At 35.1% G+C, this 16,477-nt stretch overlaps 1 protein-coding gene across 1 annotated transcript in view; it reads right to left on the minus strand.

Moving 5' to 3' along the window:
- The window catches only part of SLC16A7 (solute carrier family 16 member 7), a 165,373-nt gene that overhangs the window by 8,697 nt on the left and 140,199 nt on the right, over positions 1–16,477 (minus strand). The window contains exons 5-6 of the mRNA XM_081084808.1: positions 7,491–7,634; positions 3,212–4,027 (exon numbers count right to left, since the gene is read on the minus strand). Of these exons, the coding sequence (XP_080940934.1) occupies positions 3,212–4,027; positions 7,491–7,634 (960 nt within the window). The remainder of the gene's footprint in view (positions 1–3,211; positions 4,028–7,490; positions 7,635–16,477) is intronic.

Raw genomic sequence — 16,477 nt, forward strand, 5'->3', positions numbered from 1 at the left:
GAGGACATGATGTTTACTAAATGCTTTCTCTATGCCCAGCACTAGGCTAAACACTATTTGCAATATCTCACCGATTCCCACAGGAGCACGGGGAAGTGATCTGAGCACGGTTACACAGCCAGGGAGGGGCAGACTCTGGGTCTGATCAAAGACTGTCTGAACCTCATATTCTTACCTGTTCTTTAAAATGGCTTCACCAACTCTCATGGTTAAGAGGTATGTCACTTTTGTGGCTAATTACAGTTTTTATTTTATCTAAATCTAAATTATTAAGGCCAAACTAATCAGAGTTGCCCGCTGCGCATGGCTCAGTGGTTGATCGTCAACCTATGAACCAGGAGGTCATGGTTTGATTCCCATTTGAGGCTTGATCCCCAGTAGGGGGTGTGCAGGAGGTGGTTGATCAATGATTCTCTTTCATCATTGATGTTTCTATCTCTCTCTCCCTCTCCCTTCCTCTCTTAAATCAATACAAAAATGTTTCTTATGTTTATTCCATTTGATTATTGAAAACATGAAAAAACTAGCTTGGTGCCATATAATCTGAAGGCTTTATTGACTGTTAAAAATATTTCAGTTCATAGATTTGCCTCTTGTTTTGTTTTTTTTGTTTTTGTTTTTTATTTTTTGCAGGCACCCGATTCTTAATGATAATTATTACCAGCAAATCTGAGTGTACACAAACCCATGTTGTTTCTTATATGCTTATTCCAGGTGATTCTGATAAACACCTATTTGTTTAGTCAGAATCTCTATCATTCTAACTGAGACCTCGTCAGTAGCTCAGTGTTAAATTTAGTTACTTTTGAAATTAACTATGTAAACAAGGTTCCCTGTTTTAATTAGGTAAATGGTGGAATAGGCTCATTTGAATGCATATGACACATACATAAGCATAACAAAAACTGCGTAATTTAATTTCCCATTCTGACTTTAAGTCAAATATTCTTTTTATACAATGATTGTCACACTTTAAAATACATAAACATCAGTTCTATGGCCCTATCAGAGTTAATATCACTGTGGGCTGCCGAATCAACCTACTTTCAAAATGTTTTGGGAGTTTTTTAATCATCATCAAGAAACCATATATGATTTCTAGATCTAAAGCTTCAGTTCTTTGTGAGTACAGCAGTGAAAGTCTTGGCTGACAAAAAATAAAAATAAAAATCATGCTCTCCCTACCCTTTACTGCTTTATGAGCAAGGGCAGTAAGAGCAGCAGCAACTGTGTGAGAAGTAACTACAACAAGACCCATTCATTCAAAAGTATCTACTGAGTGCCTACAGTGTGCCAGACACCATTCTAGGAGATGCCAAATGCTGCAGAGAAGAAGCCCATCTCAAAGTCATGGAGTGTCTCTGGGGTGGCAGGAGGCAGAAACAGGACGAAAAAGGTGGAAGTATTATGGCTGGAGTGTGAGAGCTTCCTGAAGGAGCCACAAGTCAGCTGCTGCCATAGCTATCACAGGTGCAATGGTTTGCCAATATTAAACAATAAGCATGTAAGGGTGCAGAAATAGATGTACGTGTGAATAAAGGTTCTCAGCCCACGGAGAATTTCAGCCAAACCAGATTCTTTCGTTTTCATCCTGAAAGCCCACCCACTACATCTGTTGACCTTTTTTATTTATTTTTTATTTTTATCATCCCACCATGGCTACTGAAATCACAATTTTCTCTGTTGATACTAAGAATTTTATTGCTAATGAATAGGCTTCTAAAACCCATTTGGTAAAACTGCTTCTGTATGAAAAGATAGGCCAATTGTACTTGTCTTATAAAATAAAATCCATTGGCTGATAAATATATTGACTGGTTTTAACTGGTTTTAAAAATTGTTTTGGTGCCATGGTACATGCATACTGAGGGATATACCACCCAAAACAACTGTGCAATTTACTAGACAAGCGTGGTGGACGGCAAGTACACAAATACACAGCTCATTCCTAACCAAGTGAAAAAGCAAAAGGTAAAAAGTCAAAGTGTCTTAAGCTGGTAAATAAAAGATAAATATTCCTACTTTCAAAATAATTCCTTAATTTCATGTAAGAAGCCTTTTGTAAACTGATTAAAATACATTGAAAATTTTACATTTAGCCTGGCATTTACTGTGACCACCAGGGGGCAGGCTAGGAGTCTACGTGAATACAAGTTTTTGTGTTTTTTTTTAAATATATTTTATTGATTTTTTACAGAGAGGAAGGGAGAGAGATCGAGAGTTAGAAACATCGATGAGAGAGAAACATCGATCAGCTGCCTCCTGCACATCTCCTACTGGGGATGTGCCCGCAACCCAGGTACATGCCCTTGACCGGAATCGAACCTGGGACCTTTCAGTCCGCAGGCCGATGCTCCATCCACTGAGCCAAACCGGTTTTGGCTACAAGTTTAGTATTAACCAAAATAATATATAGTGGTTACTGAAAAATTCTGGTCCACAAAAAGCATTTAATATTTATAACATTAATATATTATAGACAAAAATTAAGCAAAGTCTAAACTTCAAAATGAACTTACACATGCGTCTTAGTGTCCTTACTGGGTTATTTACACAGATGCTTTTGTAAGCATATTAAAAATATTTTAGATCTTAAAATTAAAATATAGTCTTTATAATGTATAAATATGAACTATAAGTGTCTGATTAAAATGACTTTTACTGAATATATATATATATATATATATATATATATATATATATATATATTCTATCAGTGGGTATTATAAAAGTATTCCTCCCTTAGGCATGTACTGGCAACAAGTTCCATATCAATCAATATAACCAATAAGAAAATAGATCCTGACTTTTTGAAAGAGCTATTTTAAAGTTTTGACTAATTTTAATATAGATGGAAGAGAAATCTATCACCAATGATAAAATTTAAAAAGTGACTTTTTCATTAAACATTTTTAAAAACACCAAAACAACTGATATGGGTAAAAAAAAAAAACCTAAACATTATGCAACTAATTACCCGTTTAACTTAAATTCTTAAGTTCATAGGTCCAGCGTTTGAAACAAATTTAGATCTAAATTCAACTAATTATGAAGTTCAAAAATACATAATAAGCCCGAAAATGAACACACCCTCAGTCCTTCAGGCTATTCGTATTTTTTAAATTACAAAGCCTGTGATGTATTACAAAGAACATCTCAGTCAATAGCTATTGATTTGATGGTTTTTGCTTTCCTTGATGAGAAATCTTACCAGCCAGAGGAGGGCCAAGGAGAACTGGACAGCACTCCACAATGGTGACGAGTCCCACGGCGCTGGAAAATCTTTGAGCACCAACAAGGTCCATGAGACTTTCAAAGAGGATACTGCTAACACTCCCAAATCCAAGGCCAAAAAATATAGCATAAAACACCAGGCTTATGTAGTCCTCTGCCAATGGGCACAAGAGATGACACACTCCCGTGAACATAATTGCAAAACTGAAGAAGTACTGGATTCGAGGTCGAACAAGTTTGGTGTTTGCAATGAATCCTACTGCAGGCCTCGCAAACATGTCAACAAAAGCCATAACGGACAGCAGGAAGGCTGCAGAGTACTCATCAATCCCCTTGTCTTTAGCATATGGAGCCAAGAATATAACGGGGGCAAAAAATCCTAGAAACATAATGACATTTCCAGATAAGTATATCAAAAACCCCCTATGCTTGAAAAGGGAGAAATCTAAATAGTTATTAATTTTTTCCCAGGCTGATTGCTTCTTGTGGCTTTTTTTCACACCCGACTCAAGCTCCGTTTCGCCAATCTTATTTTGAGCCTTAGTACTTAGTTTGGATTCAACGGGTCTCATGAGAGCCCCAGCCACACAGGCATTCAACAATATGCCTCCCAAAATCATGAAGCTTCCTTTCCAGCCGAACATATTAAAAAGGAACTGATTGAAAGGAGCTAATGTACTTAAGAAAACAGGACTTCCTGCCATGGCGAGCCCATTCGCCATGGGTCGTTTCTTATAGAAGTATTTGCCAATGATTGTTAAGGCGGGTTGCAGGTTGAAGGCTAGACCTAAACCTGCAAAGAACAAAACAGAAGAAAAACACAAACACATTATGCCACTCACAAAAGAAATTACTCTTCAAAACTTACATTCAATTGGGTAAGGCAGGACTCAAAAGGCAATGGCAGGTGGGGATTTTTGTTAATCATCAATATCAAGAGAATGGCACATAAAAAGTTTCTCATAACTGGACACTTGGTATGTATGATGGTTTCTTATTCCTTACATTTTAAAGCACAAAAATAAAACCAAAAACTTATACTGATGTTTCAAAAATCAGAGAACAGGTTGAAACTAGGACAGAATTATTAGTTCTTATAATTACAATCACTTAGTTCCACAGATTTTCATCTCCTTTCATATTTACATAAATATATATACATATATAGATATACATACATATATACAAACACACACACACACACACATATATATATATATATATATATATATATATATATATATATATATATATATATATGATAGATTTATTTCCTTTTGGGAAAGACTGCATTTAAAACATGAATGGTTTCTTTTCAGTTGAACACACTAAAAATTTTGTCACTTATAAGCAATCTTAGGTCTCCCCAGAGAAATTTCTTCAAAGCCATGCAAATAATAAAAAAGAATAATAAATTCATGTCATTAGTTCCATGCTCTCCATCCTCACATTCCACATTTCATGAATATAGATGCATGTGCGTGTTAACTAAAAAGCAAATAATTTTGGAGCTTGAAACATAGTCTTATTTCAGGGAGTAAAGATTATTGTTTATATAAGTCACAAGTCTCTGCTGTCTAGGGAGCTTCTTGGCAGTGCTAAATATCGCCTTTGAAAATTCTTTCTTATAGCTCGCCAAGGTACTATTTAGCAATAGTAATGCAAAAGTTTGTTTAAAAAGTACACAAAGTTGATTGATATAAACTGCCTCTCTTTCACTCTTCACCTACATATTATTCCATATTATTTTAGGAGTTATAGAAGTAAGAATTCTGCATTTACTAATCTATGTAATTGAGACAGTACAGCCAAGTAGTTAAGTATTTAGATTCTGGGATACTCAGTTCTGAGTACAAATACTTATTGCAAACAATTAATACAAATGTTTTCTATTAGGACGAGGGTCCCTAAAAACTGACTGGGTGGAACGAAGAGCATGCTTGGGGAATAACAGGGCAGTATGCTCCCTGATTCTACCGCTGCCCTCTGCCGTACCTGCGAGATATGCAGAATAAGTGTAAAGAGACCCAACATACAAATAATAAAACTGACCAGCCTATAGTCAGTTGCTTGAAAGTGGAAGAACCAAAATTAAAACTCAGGAATTGTTTTCAAATGTATTTTTCTTTTTAACTTTTACCAACACACAGAGAGAGAGAGAGAGAGAGAGAGAGAGAGAGAGAGAGAGAGAGAGAGAGATGGATTTGTTATTCCTCTTATTTATGCATACATTGGTTGATTCTTGCATGTGACCTGACTGGAGATCGAACCCACAACCTTGGCTCACAGGGAGGACACTCTAACCACCTGAGATACCTGGCCAGGGCCCAAACTGTGTTTTGAAATTGTGTGCTAAGTTTCTTCATCCTATGCCATCTCCTCTCCCCCAGTCCCCATTCTGTCACCTGGAATTTTACTTTCAGATGGTAATCCAAGTTCTCCTTAAGAGAGAGTGGCCATCTATTTCCTATTCTGGCATGGCAAAACAAGCACGAGATTTGAAATAAAAAAATCTAAATCTGCCTCAACTACTTACCTATGTTTGCTACTTGGCAAAACATTTAGACTTCTTCAGCTCTAATTCCCTCAACAACAAAGATACAGTTGCTGAAATCAACTAAAATCTAGAACTGTAAGATATTATATAATGACATTGTGATGATTATTATTTACTAATATTTATTTAAAAGTAATAAAATGCTGGGCACTCTGTACTCCATGTTAACTTTTTCATTTAATCATTCCAAGACCTTCCAAATAATAGAGCTTTCATTTCCCCCATTTTAAAGACAAAGAGAATGGGGCATCAGGAGGTTAATTTACCCAGGATCACACAGCTAATGTGGGCTGAGTCAGGTTTCTGAAAAACTTGTTTGATTTCAGATACCAAAAAGTATTGGCTGACAATAACTTACGGTAATTTTTTATAGGTGTACTTAGTGATTGACTCTAGCAGCACCAAAGCCTCCAAGACCCAAAGGAATGGAATTAAAGTTAGAATAATATACAGGGTGGGGGAAAAGTAAGGTTTGCAATTATTTGTATTACAATAATTAATAAATAATAATACAAGAATAAACTGTTTCACACACTCACAACTGTAAACCTATTTTTGCCCCACCTTTATAATACTGTTGCTATTTGTGGTGCAGTAATTCCCAGATCACCTTTTCCCTAATACATCTTCTTGTAAACTTAGCCTTACTTCCATAGTCAAATATAATGCATAGCATTTCAGCACAAAGGAAAGGGCATTCTCTCCATTCTGGCAATTTTTTGGATAGAGTAAGATTCTCTCACTCACAAAAGATGTTTTACCATATCAAGAAAAGAGAGAGAGAGGTGTTGATAGGAAGTAAAGAGGAGGATTTAACATCACTATGTTGTAGGCTTTAATGCTTCAAATTTTTTTCACCACATGACACGTAAGTGCAAGGTTAGACTGATCTAAAAATCACAAAAGAGAAATATGTTTACCTTGTTATCTGTGGGCATAAGAAAAAGATTCAATTTCTTTATATATTGAAGTCTAATTTTTCTTAACACTGAGTATAGATTTGTTTGATTCAACTTATTATTGAGGCTAATAAACATTGTATTTTCCAAATGTACATATTCAGGTCAGTTTAAGTCCAGAGACATTTTGCATGAGAAACAACTATAATCACATGCTAGGATGTCATTTGAAAATATTTGTGTTTAGTGGCCAATGTGCCTTCTAGAGCTTATGCCAGAATCTTTTTAGGAAGGAAACAAAGGGGCACCAATACAGAGCTCCACCATAAACAGAATACAGTAATCCTATTGTTAAAGCTAAGTCAGTGCATCCAGAAAATAACTCTTTGCCACTGTTTTTAACCTATTGTGTAAAATATCAGATATTGTAAATACTAATAAGTAATGAAAAATACATTTTTTTAAATGAAGCTATATGCCAGAAAGCTTCTGTCTGCCATCTTAACTGGCTGAAGAGTAAAGAGTAAAATGATAAAAACAGACCAATGCTGTTTTGTTTTTGACATTTATATCATAGAGCATTATGTATCTGATGAATCATTTTCTCCCATTACCTGAAATAATTTTGATTGGACATTCCATAGCTAGTATTTCAATGTATTAGATGAAAATATTCAAGATTATACCTGATATAAAATAAAATTCAAAGAAAACAATGCGAATGTTCTATTGTTCATGTATTTTAGAGAGCTTTGTGAACAACCTGAATGTTAAAATAATAAGCTGAAAACAAAACTTACCTCCAATGAATCCCACAGTGACGTAGAGCTCTATTACGCTGGTGCTAAAAGAGGCTGCGACCAATCCCACACAGCAGAGCAAACCTCCTAGCATCACCACTGGCCGGCTACCGTATTTATTCACCAAAATACTGCTTATGGGACCTGAGTAGAGATGAGATTAAGAAATATTCAGTTGCTGGCTCGTTTATTTTTAACATTGTTAATTTTGAAAGCTGAGAATGCACATTTTAATGGTCAAAGAAAAACAGCAGTACACAGAGCATATAATGAGGACTTCAGTACATTCCAATCAGTTTGACTGGTTATCTTTAATCATACATGTAAAAGCACATGAAATAGCACATGAGAACTACATAATATATAGTTTATGATCATAGTCATTCAACTTTCGATGAAAAGGTTTTTGACAAAATATAGCTAAATTGTCTAAATATCTTAGTAAAGGCAAGAAAATTTATGTAACAAAAATCTACCTATTATATAAATGACTTGTGTTAGAATTTTGTTTTTTAGAATACTGTACACACACACACACACACACACACACACACACACACACATGCTCTTAGAGTTCAATTTTTAAATTAGAACCCATTATGCTTTTTCTTTAATATTGTTTCTTTGATTCTAAGACACCAGTTTTTTCCATATCTTATTGTATTAGAAATAAGGATGTCTTACACTTGATGATCTCTGAACAATTCCTGTTTATCAGGGTGCAGTCATAGGTAGTAATGTAGCTATCATGGCCATGAATGCTTAAACTGTGCTAGTATGTTATTTCTGTGGCTTGGTTGGGCAATAGGAATAACTCAGATTAACTCATACTTTAATCAAACCATTTAAGGACCATTTAAAACGGAATATGAAATCTTCATTGTCTTCTGAAAAATTTTCTGTTGACACATTCTGATAGGGCCAAGAAAGTACCAGCCCAAACTTGCAGAATGGACGCTGTATTTTAGATGGAATTACCAGAAAAAAAAATGGTGGATTTCTCCTTTAAAATATGCTCCCTCATGGACAAGGAGAACAAACTCTTATGTTAAACATGAACATCAAGGATTTGGACTCAAAAACTAACTTAGGAGAGCCAAATACTGCCTGGAAAGAAGGTTTTGAAATGCCTTGCTCAATTTTTTTAAATGTACATTTTCTGGGTATATGTGTGTATTTGTGTGTATATGCATAAAATATTCAAGAATGATTAAATTAATGTAAGTATGTCTTTAAAAGCTCTTTTGGTAATTATAAAATTAAAATTTATAAATATTAATAAAGTGCTGCATCTTATTTTAGTGCACATCATTTTTTTAATGGTATTTTATAAAATAATGGTACAACTGCCCTCGCCAGATATACCAAGGCTGTGGGTTTGATCTCTAGCGGGGCACATATGGGTATCAACCAATGAATGCATGAATGGGTGGAACAACAAATCCCTCTAAAATCAATAAATAAATATTAAAAATAATATACAATTTAACAATTGAGGCTTAGAGCCAATGAAAATCCATACTAGTTTATAAAACTTGTCAATGTGTAAATGATTTGATTTGACATTCCATTTTTCACTTAAAATTATATTTCATCTGAAACTAGGGACACTACTTTTCTTAAAATAATTTAACTAACTCAACTTAATTTAACTTAACTCAAATTAGTTTAATACAGTATTTCTTGAGCCAGTTTTCACATGCCAAGGATGAGTTAAACCTCAATGCATTATAGTCCATAGAAAGAAATAATCAAGAAGTTATTTTAAGAACTGCGGTGGGTGCTTTGATAAAAACTAGACAATCAGAATAAATTCAAAGGCATTTACCAATTATTTGGATTAATAACAATGATCTCTTCTCAGTAGCACTGATATTATGTATACCATTTTCTATGTGGTGCCTAGATAATTTAAAAAATGAGTTAACTGATTTACTACATTTTATAATTGTGTTTGCCCCAAATGTGTAAACTTAAATTGGAACATAGGCTGTGAATCACAACTAAGTTTGCAATGTATGTGAAATAATTATATCTAAATGTTGGGATAACTACATCAAAGCTTTTCCATCACCGTGTTAACTAAAGAAAGTCACTAAAGAAAACATTCAGAGGTGCTGGCATTTTTTTTTTTTTTTTTTTGAGGTGGCTTAGATAGTTTCTACATTGGGATTAGTCAAAATGCAGTAAGAGTTATAATTTTAACAAATAATTTTATTTTAAGCTATATACTTTAGTTAAATGATATCCTGTATGGGACATATTTACATAAGCCATCTATTTCCTGGCCAAAACAAAAAACAAAAAAAACACTTCATAAGTGATTATTTAGAAATAATCAAAGTTCCATATGCCACTACTTCCTTGTCTTCTGAAAGCTACTTCTGTCAGCTACTTCTGTTTTTCCTGGTGTAGCTCCATAATACTTACAAAAAGGATACTTATTCTGCAAGGAAGCTTTTGTGGGTTCTTATAAATTACAGCGTTTGCCCACTCTTAGAACTCCTGTTGCACTTAGAGCCGGTAACAAACACACACGGACACACACACACAATTATTTACTCTCCATTTCATTTGTTTGAATCTTGTTCATACTTATAAAATATGTCTACTTTGTAATAGTTGTGAGTCAAAATTTAAATTATGATATAAAGTAAAATACACTCATTTTGTAAATAACATTTTTAAAAATATTTTTTGTTGACTTTTTACAGAGAGGAGAGGCGAGGGATAGAGAGTTAGAAACGTCAATGAGAGAGAAACATCGATCAGCTGCCTCCTGCACACCCCCTACTGGGGATGTGCCTACAACCAAGGTACATGCCCTTGACCAGAATTGAACCTGGGACCCTTCACTCTGCAGACCAACGCTCTATCCACTGAGCCAAACCGGTTAGGGCTGTAAAGAATTTTTAATGCTTAATATTAGCTTGAGGAAGCATCTAACATTAGATGTAAAATGATACTGTCCATTATTTCTCTATCCTACAAGCAGCTTAGGTTATTGTTACTAATAAGAAATATAAAATTAAAAACAAAAACGGATTCTCACCACATGTGATTTTTATTAAGCATGAGCTAGCTTCCCAGGTGTCCCCTTTTGATTAATCATAGGCCTAATTATAGACTGAGCTCATTCATTCATTCATTTATTAATTCAATCATTCTGGAAGTTTGTACTCAGCATGTGTTTTCAAGTAATCATGATATTTAATCATTAGTTATGTCAAAAAAGAAAACTCTGTACCTACTGATAGCTATATCTGAGCCCATATCTAAGTATAGCAGTTATTGTTCATCAAAAATCTTTGTTCTATTTGCTCATCAAGCAGTTATAAAAAATGACATGCAAGAATAATAATGTCTTATATGCAAAAAATTCACAAAAGTATCAGACTGTATCTAATTTCTTCTGATCCTGCTTTCCAATCGAAGAATTTTTAGTGTCAAGTATAATGGCCACATGCATGCTAACTATGAAGTTGTATAGGAGAGTTTCCTCAGAGAGCAGTGTAAAGATCTTAATACTGTCACCTGTATTCCCACTACTTCCTTGTCTTCTGTCAGCTACTTCTGTTTTTCTTGGTGTGGCTCCATAATATTTACCAAAAGGATACTTATTCTGGTAAAGAAGTTTCTGTGGGTTCTTATAAATTATAGAGTTTGCCCACTCTTAGAACTCCAGTTGCACTTAGAGTTGGTAACAAACACACACACACACACACACACACACACACACACTTTTCATTTAATCTGAATCTTGTTCATACATTCTATTCTAAGCTTTGTGAAAGTAGTTGCCTTGTATACTATTATTCATCATGCCAAATATTCATCAATATTTATTGAGTTACTACTTTTTGCAGTTAGTGTGCTAATAATTTTGAATTATTACATGATTTTTGTGGAAATTTGATGATATAATTGCCTAATTAAAGTTATGTAACAGTTGGTAAAACTGAGGCGTGCAAAGTGCTTAGATAACTTGTTCAAGATTCCATCAGAATCAATGATAGAATATGGGTATGAGCCCAAAGGCACCTGATTATAAAACTGTGCTATTAACTACTGTGCAGAAAAGAGTCAACAACAGCAAGGCTAAGATACAGTCCTTCAAAAGGCCTGATTTGTGCCCAACTGGTGTTGCTCAATGGTTGTGCATTGACCTATGAACCAGGAGATAACAGTTAATTCCTGGTCAGGGCACACTCCTGGGTTACAGGCTTGATCCCCAGTGGGGGGCATGCAGGAGGCAACTGATCAATGATTCTCCCTCATCATTGATGTTTCTATCTCTCTCTCCCTCTCCCTTCCTCTCTGAAATCATTGAAAGAAAGAAAGAAAGAAAGAAAGAAAGAAAGAAAGAAAGAAAGAAAGAAAGAAAGGAAGGAAGGAAGGAAGGAAGGAAGGAAGGAAGGAAGGAAGGAAGGAAGGAAGGAAGGAAGGAAGGAAGGGAAAGAAGAAAGAAAGAAAGAAAGAAAGAAAGAAAGAAAGAAAGAAAGAAAGAAAGAAAGAAAGAAAGAAAGAAAGAAAGAAAGAAAGAAAGAAAAAGAGTGAAAGACACAATTGCAAGTTTGGGCTTTAATTGGCATCTGCAAACTTGGATTTCAGAAGTACCCCCATCATTCCCTTGCTGATAATAGTAGCTCACTGTGCCTAAACTGTTTTACAAACAATCAACAGTGTAGTTTTAATAAATAAATAAACAAAGAAACAAACAAACAAACAATGTAGTTTATCTTGAATATATGCTTTCCTCCTGGGAGTCTGGAATTTTGGTATATGCCAGACAGGGAATACCTATGTAACCAGTAACCCAAACGAAACCTTAAGCACTGAGTCTCAATTGAGTTTCCTTATTGGGCAACACTTCACACATGTCAAAAACAATTGCTGAAGGAATTAAACCCATCCTTTGTGATTCCGTTGGGAGAAGACTCTTGGAAGTCTGCAATTGGTTTCCTCTGCACTTTGCCTGATGTGCTTGTTTCTCCCTGATTTTGTTTTGCATCCTTCCCATGCAATAAATCATGGCCATGGAAGACATTTTTGAGTTTCGTGAATCTGGAAACAAATCATCAAACCTGGGTGTGATCTCTCTTACTGCTAATTTTGAATTTTGGTATAGAACTTATAAACCGATGGGGTTTGTTAATATTTTTAAAGGTATGACATATATATGTATGTATGTATACTAGTCTATTGTTTTGTATATTGTTATTCTTTCTGTAGATGTAAATTCACAGCGCTTGTTATTTCTTCTGTATGTTACATGAGTACATAATAAATGCTGTGAGAAAATTTGGAAAGTGTATTATGTAATGAACATTTCATAAAATATATTTGATCACTCTAAAACCATGAATTGAAATTGACTATGAATTTGAGCTATATAAAATTTTGTATGCACAGTATAAACACTAACAGGAGAAATGATAAAATGCTATAATTTATTTTTCATTTGCTTTATTTCCAATTTGTATATGTAGTATCCTGTCAAATCAAATGATAGAAAGCATTAGTTCAAGACTGGGAGAAAGTTGTTTGCAATTTCAGAAACTTATCTGTGTTTACTACCATAGTATTTTTGTTACTAACAAAAACATTTTAATTTTGAAATATTTTTCAAAGAGGTGTTTTTTGAATTAGAAAACTGGGAATATTTTAAGTTGGACAGAGTGTGGGCTCTTCTTCATTAACTACTTGTTTGCCTGAGGTCAATTTCTGCACTGAAGTTGGGATTGAAAATCCATGTGGTTTCTCTCTCCAGGTGATTTTCTTTCATTTCAATTCAGTGAAAAATATGAAGGGAGTGTCCCTGATAATTAGAAAGCGGCCATTGCATTTGCTTTTTGAATGGATGAAGACATACGTGTTACCCAGGTACGTCATCAGTTAGCACATTGCTCTATGATAAGTGCCCCAGGTTAACTTACTGGAGCTCATCTGTAAGATGAATCTTAATGTCAGCTGAAGACACTCATCGTGTACTCACTCAGCATTTAAGCATATAAATGTTTTGAGTAAGTGCTTTGAGTAGCTGCAGAAGTCAAGAAAGGGACTGATTAACGTGATAGGTCTGCTTGCTGTATAACAGGGACAGAGGGTGACATGGTCCACAAACTCAGCTTTGCATTTGCTGTTTCCTCTTTTGGGAATGTTCTCCCCTTTATATATAAACTAGAGGCCCAGTGCACAAAATTTGAACACTGGAGGGGGGGGTCCCCTAAGCCCAGCCTGCACCCTCTAGCAGTCCGGGACATCCCTCTCATAATCCAGGATCCCTCGCTCCTTATTGCCAGCCTGCTCACTCCTTACTGCTCGGCTCGCTGCTCCTTAGTGGCAGGCTCCTTACAGCTTGGCTCACTGCTCCTTAGTGCTACTGCGGAGGCAGGAGATGCTGCTGCCACCTTTGCTGTGCTTGCCAGCTGTGAGCATAGCTTCTGGATGAGCAGCACTCCCCCTATGCAAGCACATTGACCATCAGGGGGCAGCTCCTGCATTGAGTGTCTACCCCCTGGTGATCAGTACGTATCATAGCGACCAGTGGTTCTGGTCATTTCACCTTAATGGTCGCTTAGGCTTTTATTATATAGAAGATGAGTCATTTTTCTAATACTCAGGTCTCTGCAGATATATCGACTACTCAGAGAGATTGCTCACCATTCCAATAGATGAAGCTATAAAACTTTAATGAGGTACTAAATGCTATTTTTAAATACACTTATAAATCTATAGCTCATTTTCCATTCCTTCCATATTTTTCTTTTTTGCACATTTCAATGCCTGTCTGCCATTGGCCTGGTTGCAAGACAAGTTCTTGAATTTTAATAAAAAGATAGTTATTTTATGTGTGTTTTTTCTTTTCCTCTTTGTACATGAACTCTTTTCCATTTCTATATTCACTCAACCACAGTTTTTTTCCAACTAGGCATCATCACAACTGTTTAAAAGGGATAATCATGCTATTTGTATTAGAGGGGAAGGGGGATAGACAAATTGACATCAAAATCGTTTAATACAAATCATTCTCTATGCCCAAGAACAGAAATGCCAAGCACTTCCTTGGTGTTTATAGGTTACATTATTCTCAACCAGGAAAAACATTCTCACTTGTTTAAGGCTATACAGTGGCTACATAATAATAAAAGTAACATTTATTGAGGACTTGGCACTTCTAAGCTCTTCACATTATAAAATCACATTTAATCCTACTACCTCTCTAAAAGTTGGTAGTATTTCTTTCTTTCCCATTTTATTTTCATTTCCATTTTATAAATAAGGAAACTGAGGTGCAAAGTAATGACTTTTAAGGATTGCTCAAGCACTCTGCTATAACTGCCTATGCGCGAGTTGTTTCCCCCCCCCCCCCCCCCCGGGAGGAATGATTAAATATTGTTTACATACATAATGCTCGTTCTTTAAAATAAAAAATTTACATTTAAAACTACATTACCCAAAATTTACAATAATGCTTAAGAAGATAATAAAATTTACAATAATGCTTAAGAAGATAATAAAATAAGGCTGTAATTGCAGAACTGTTGGTTACCTACCCAAGAGCCACGCCATCTTCCTTCTTAACAGAATCCCGATTGTAATTTATACCTGACCTCTTCTGTGAGAGCCCAGGCCTAACACTTAGGAGTGAATCATGAGTGAATCATGATAGGACTGTTCCCATTACCAAATCCTGGTGTGAACATAAGCATTTGTGACAATGCATATAGGAAGAGTCTTCTGGGGACATCTAAGAAAGCATTTCCTCAGCCTTACAAAGCAATAAAATGCCTCAATATATTCTCTTGACAATGTGATGCCTGGAGGTGCCATAGTCATCGATGGGCCATGAAGGGTGCTTGGAGATTAGGTAGATTAGCTCTTGATTACATCAAAGTACCAATGAATCAACCAAGCCAGGAGCTGCCTTGCTTAGACTTCTTTGTGATATGACATCATAAAATTTCCTTATTAGCTAACCAATGGACACTGGATTTTTCCTTACAGCCTAAAATATCCCAGCTAATCTGATAATAGAAAAAATTCAATTTCTATTTCAAATCCATAAAATCTGTTAAGATTATCTCACACTAAGTAGTAGTTAACATCTACAAAACACCTTCTTTTCCTCTAAAGCATAAAAGGTTACTTAGCTTCAAATAATTATCTCAGTATGATCTAACTACGGAACATTTAAAGTGATTTGGACTTTTCCAATTTGTTATTCTCAGTTCAAGATTGAAATAGTTTAATCTCAATAGGATTTTTGAAATGGGAATATGTAATTCAAAAATGTATCTTAAAATATATATATATTTCCATTAACCATTAACAATTTGTAAATTGAACAAAGTAGGTGGGATCTCAATACCAGATATCAAGTTGTATTACAAAGCCACTGTTCTCAAAACTGCCTGGTACTGGCACAAGAATAGGCATATAGATCAATGGAATAGAATAGAGAGCCCAGAAATCGGCCCGAACCAATATGCTCAATTAATATTTGACAAAGGAGGCAAGAACATACAATGGAGCCAAGATAGTCTCTTCAATAAATGGTGTTGGGAAAATTGGACAGATATATGCAAGAAAATGAAACTAGACCACCAACTTACACCATACACAAAAATAAACTCAAAATGGATAAAGGACTTAAATGTACGACAGGAAACCATAAAAATTCTAGAAGAATCCAAAGGCAACAAAATCTCAGACATATGCCGAAGCAATTTCTTCACTGATACAGCTCCTAGGGCACTTGAAACTAAAGAGAAAATGAACAAATGGGACTACATCAAAATAAAAAGCTTCTGCACAGCAAAAGAAACCATCAACAAAACAACGAGAAAACCCACTGTGTGGGAAAACATATTTGCCAATGTCATATCTGATAAGGGACTAATCTCCAAAATCTATAGGGAACTCATACAACTTAACAAAAGGAAGATAAACAATCCAATCAAAAAATGGGCAAAGGACCTAAATAG

Source organism: Myotis nattereri (genome assembly GCF_964212035.1).
Source record: "Myotis nattereri genome assembly, chromosome: 2".
Taxonomy (NCBI): Eukaryota; Metazoa; Chordata; class Mammalia; order Chiroptera; family Vespertilionidae; genus Myotis; species Myotis nattereri.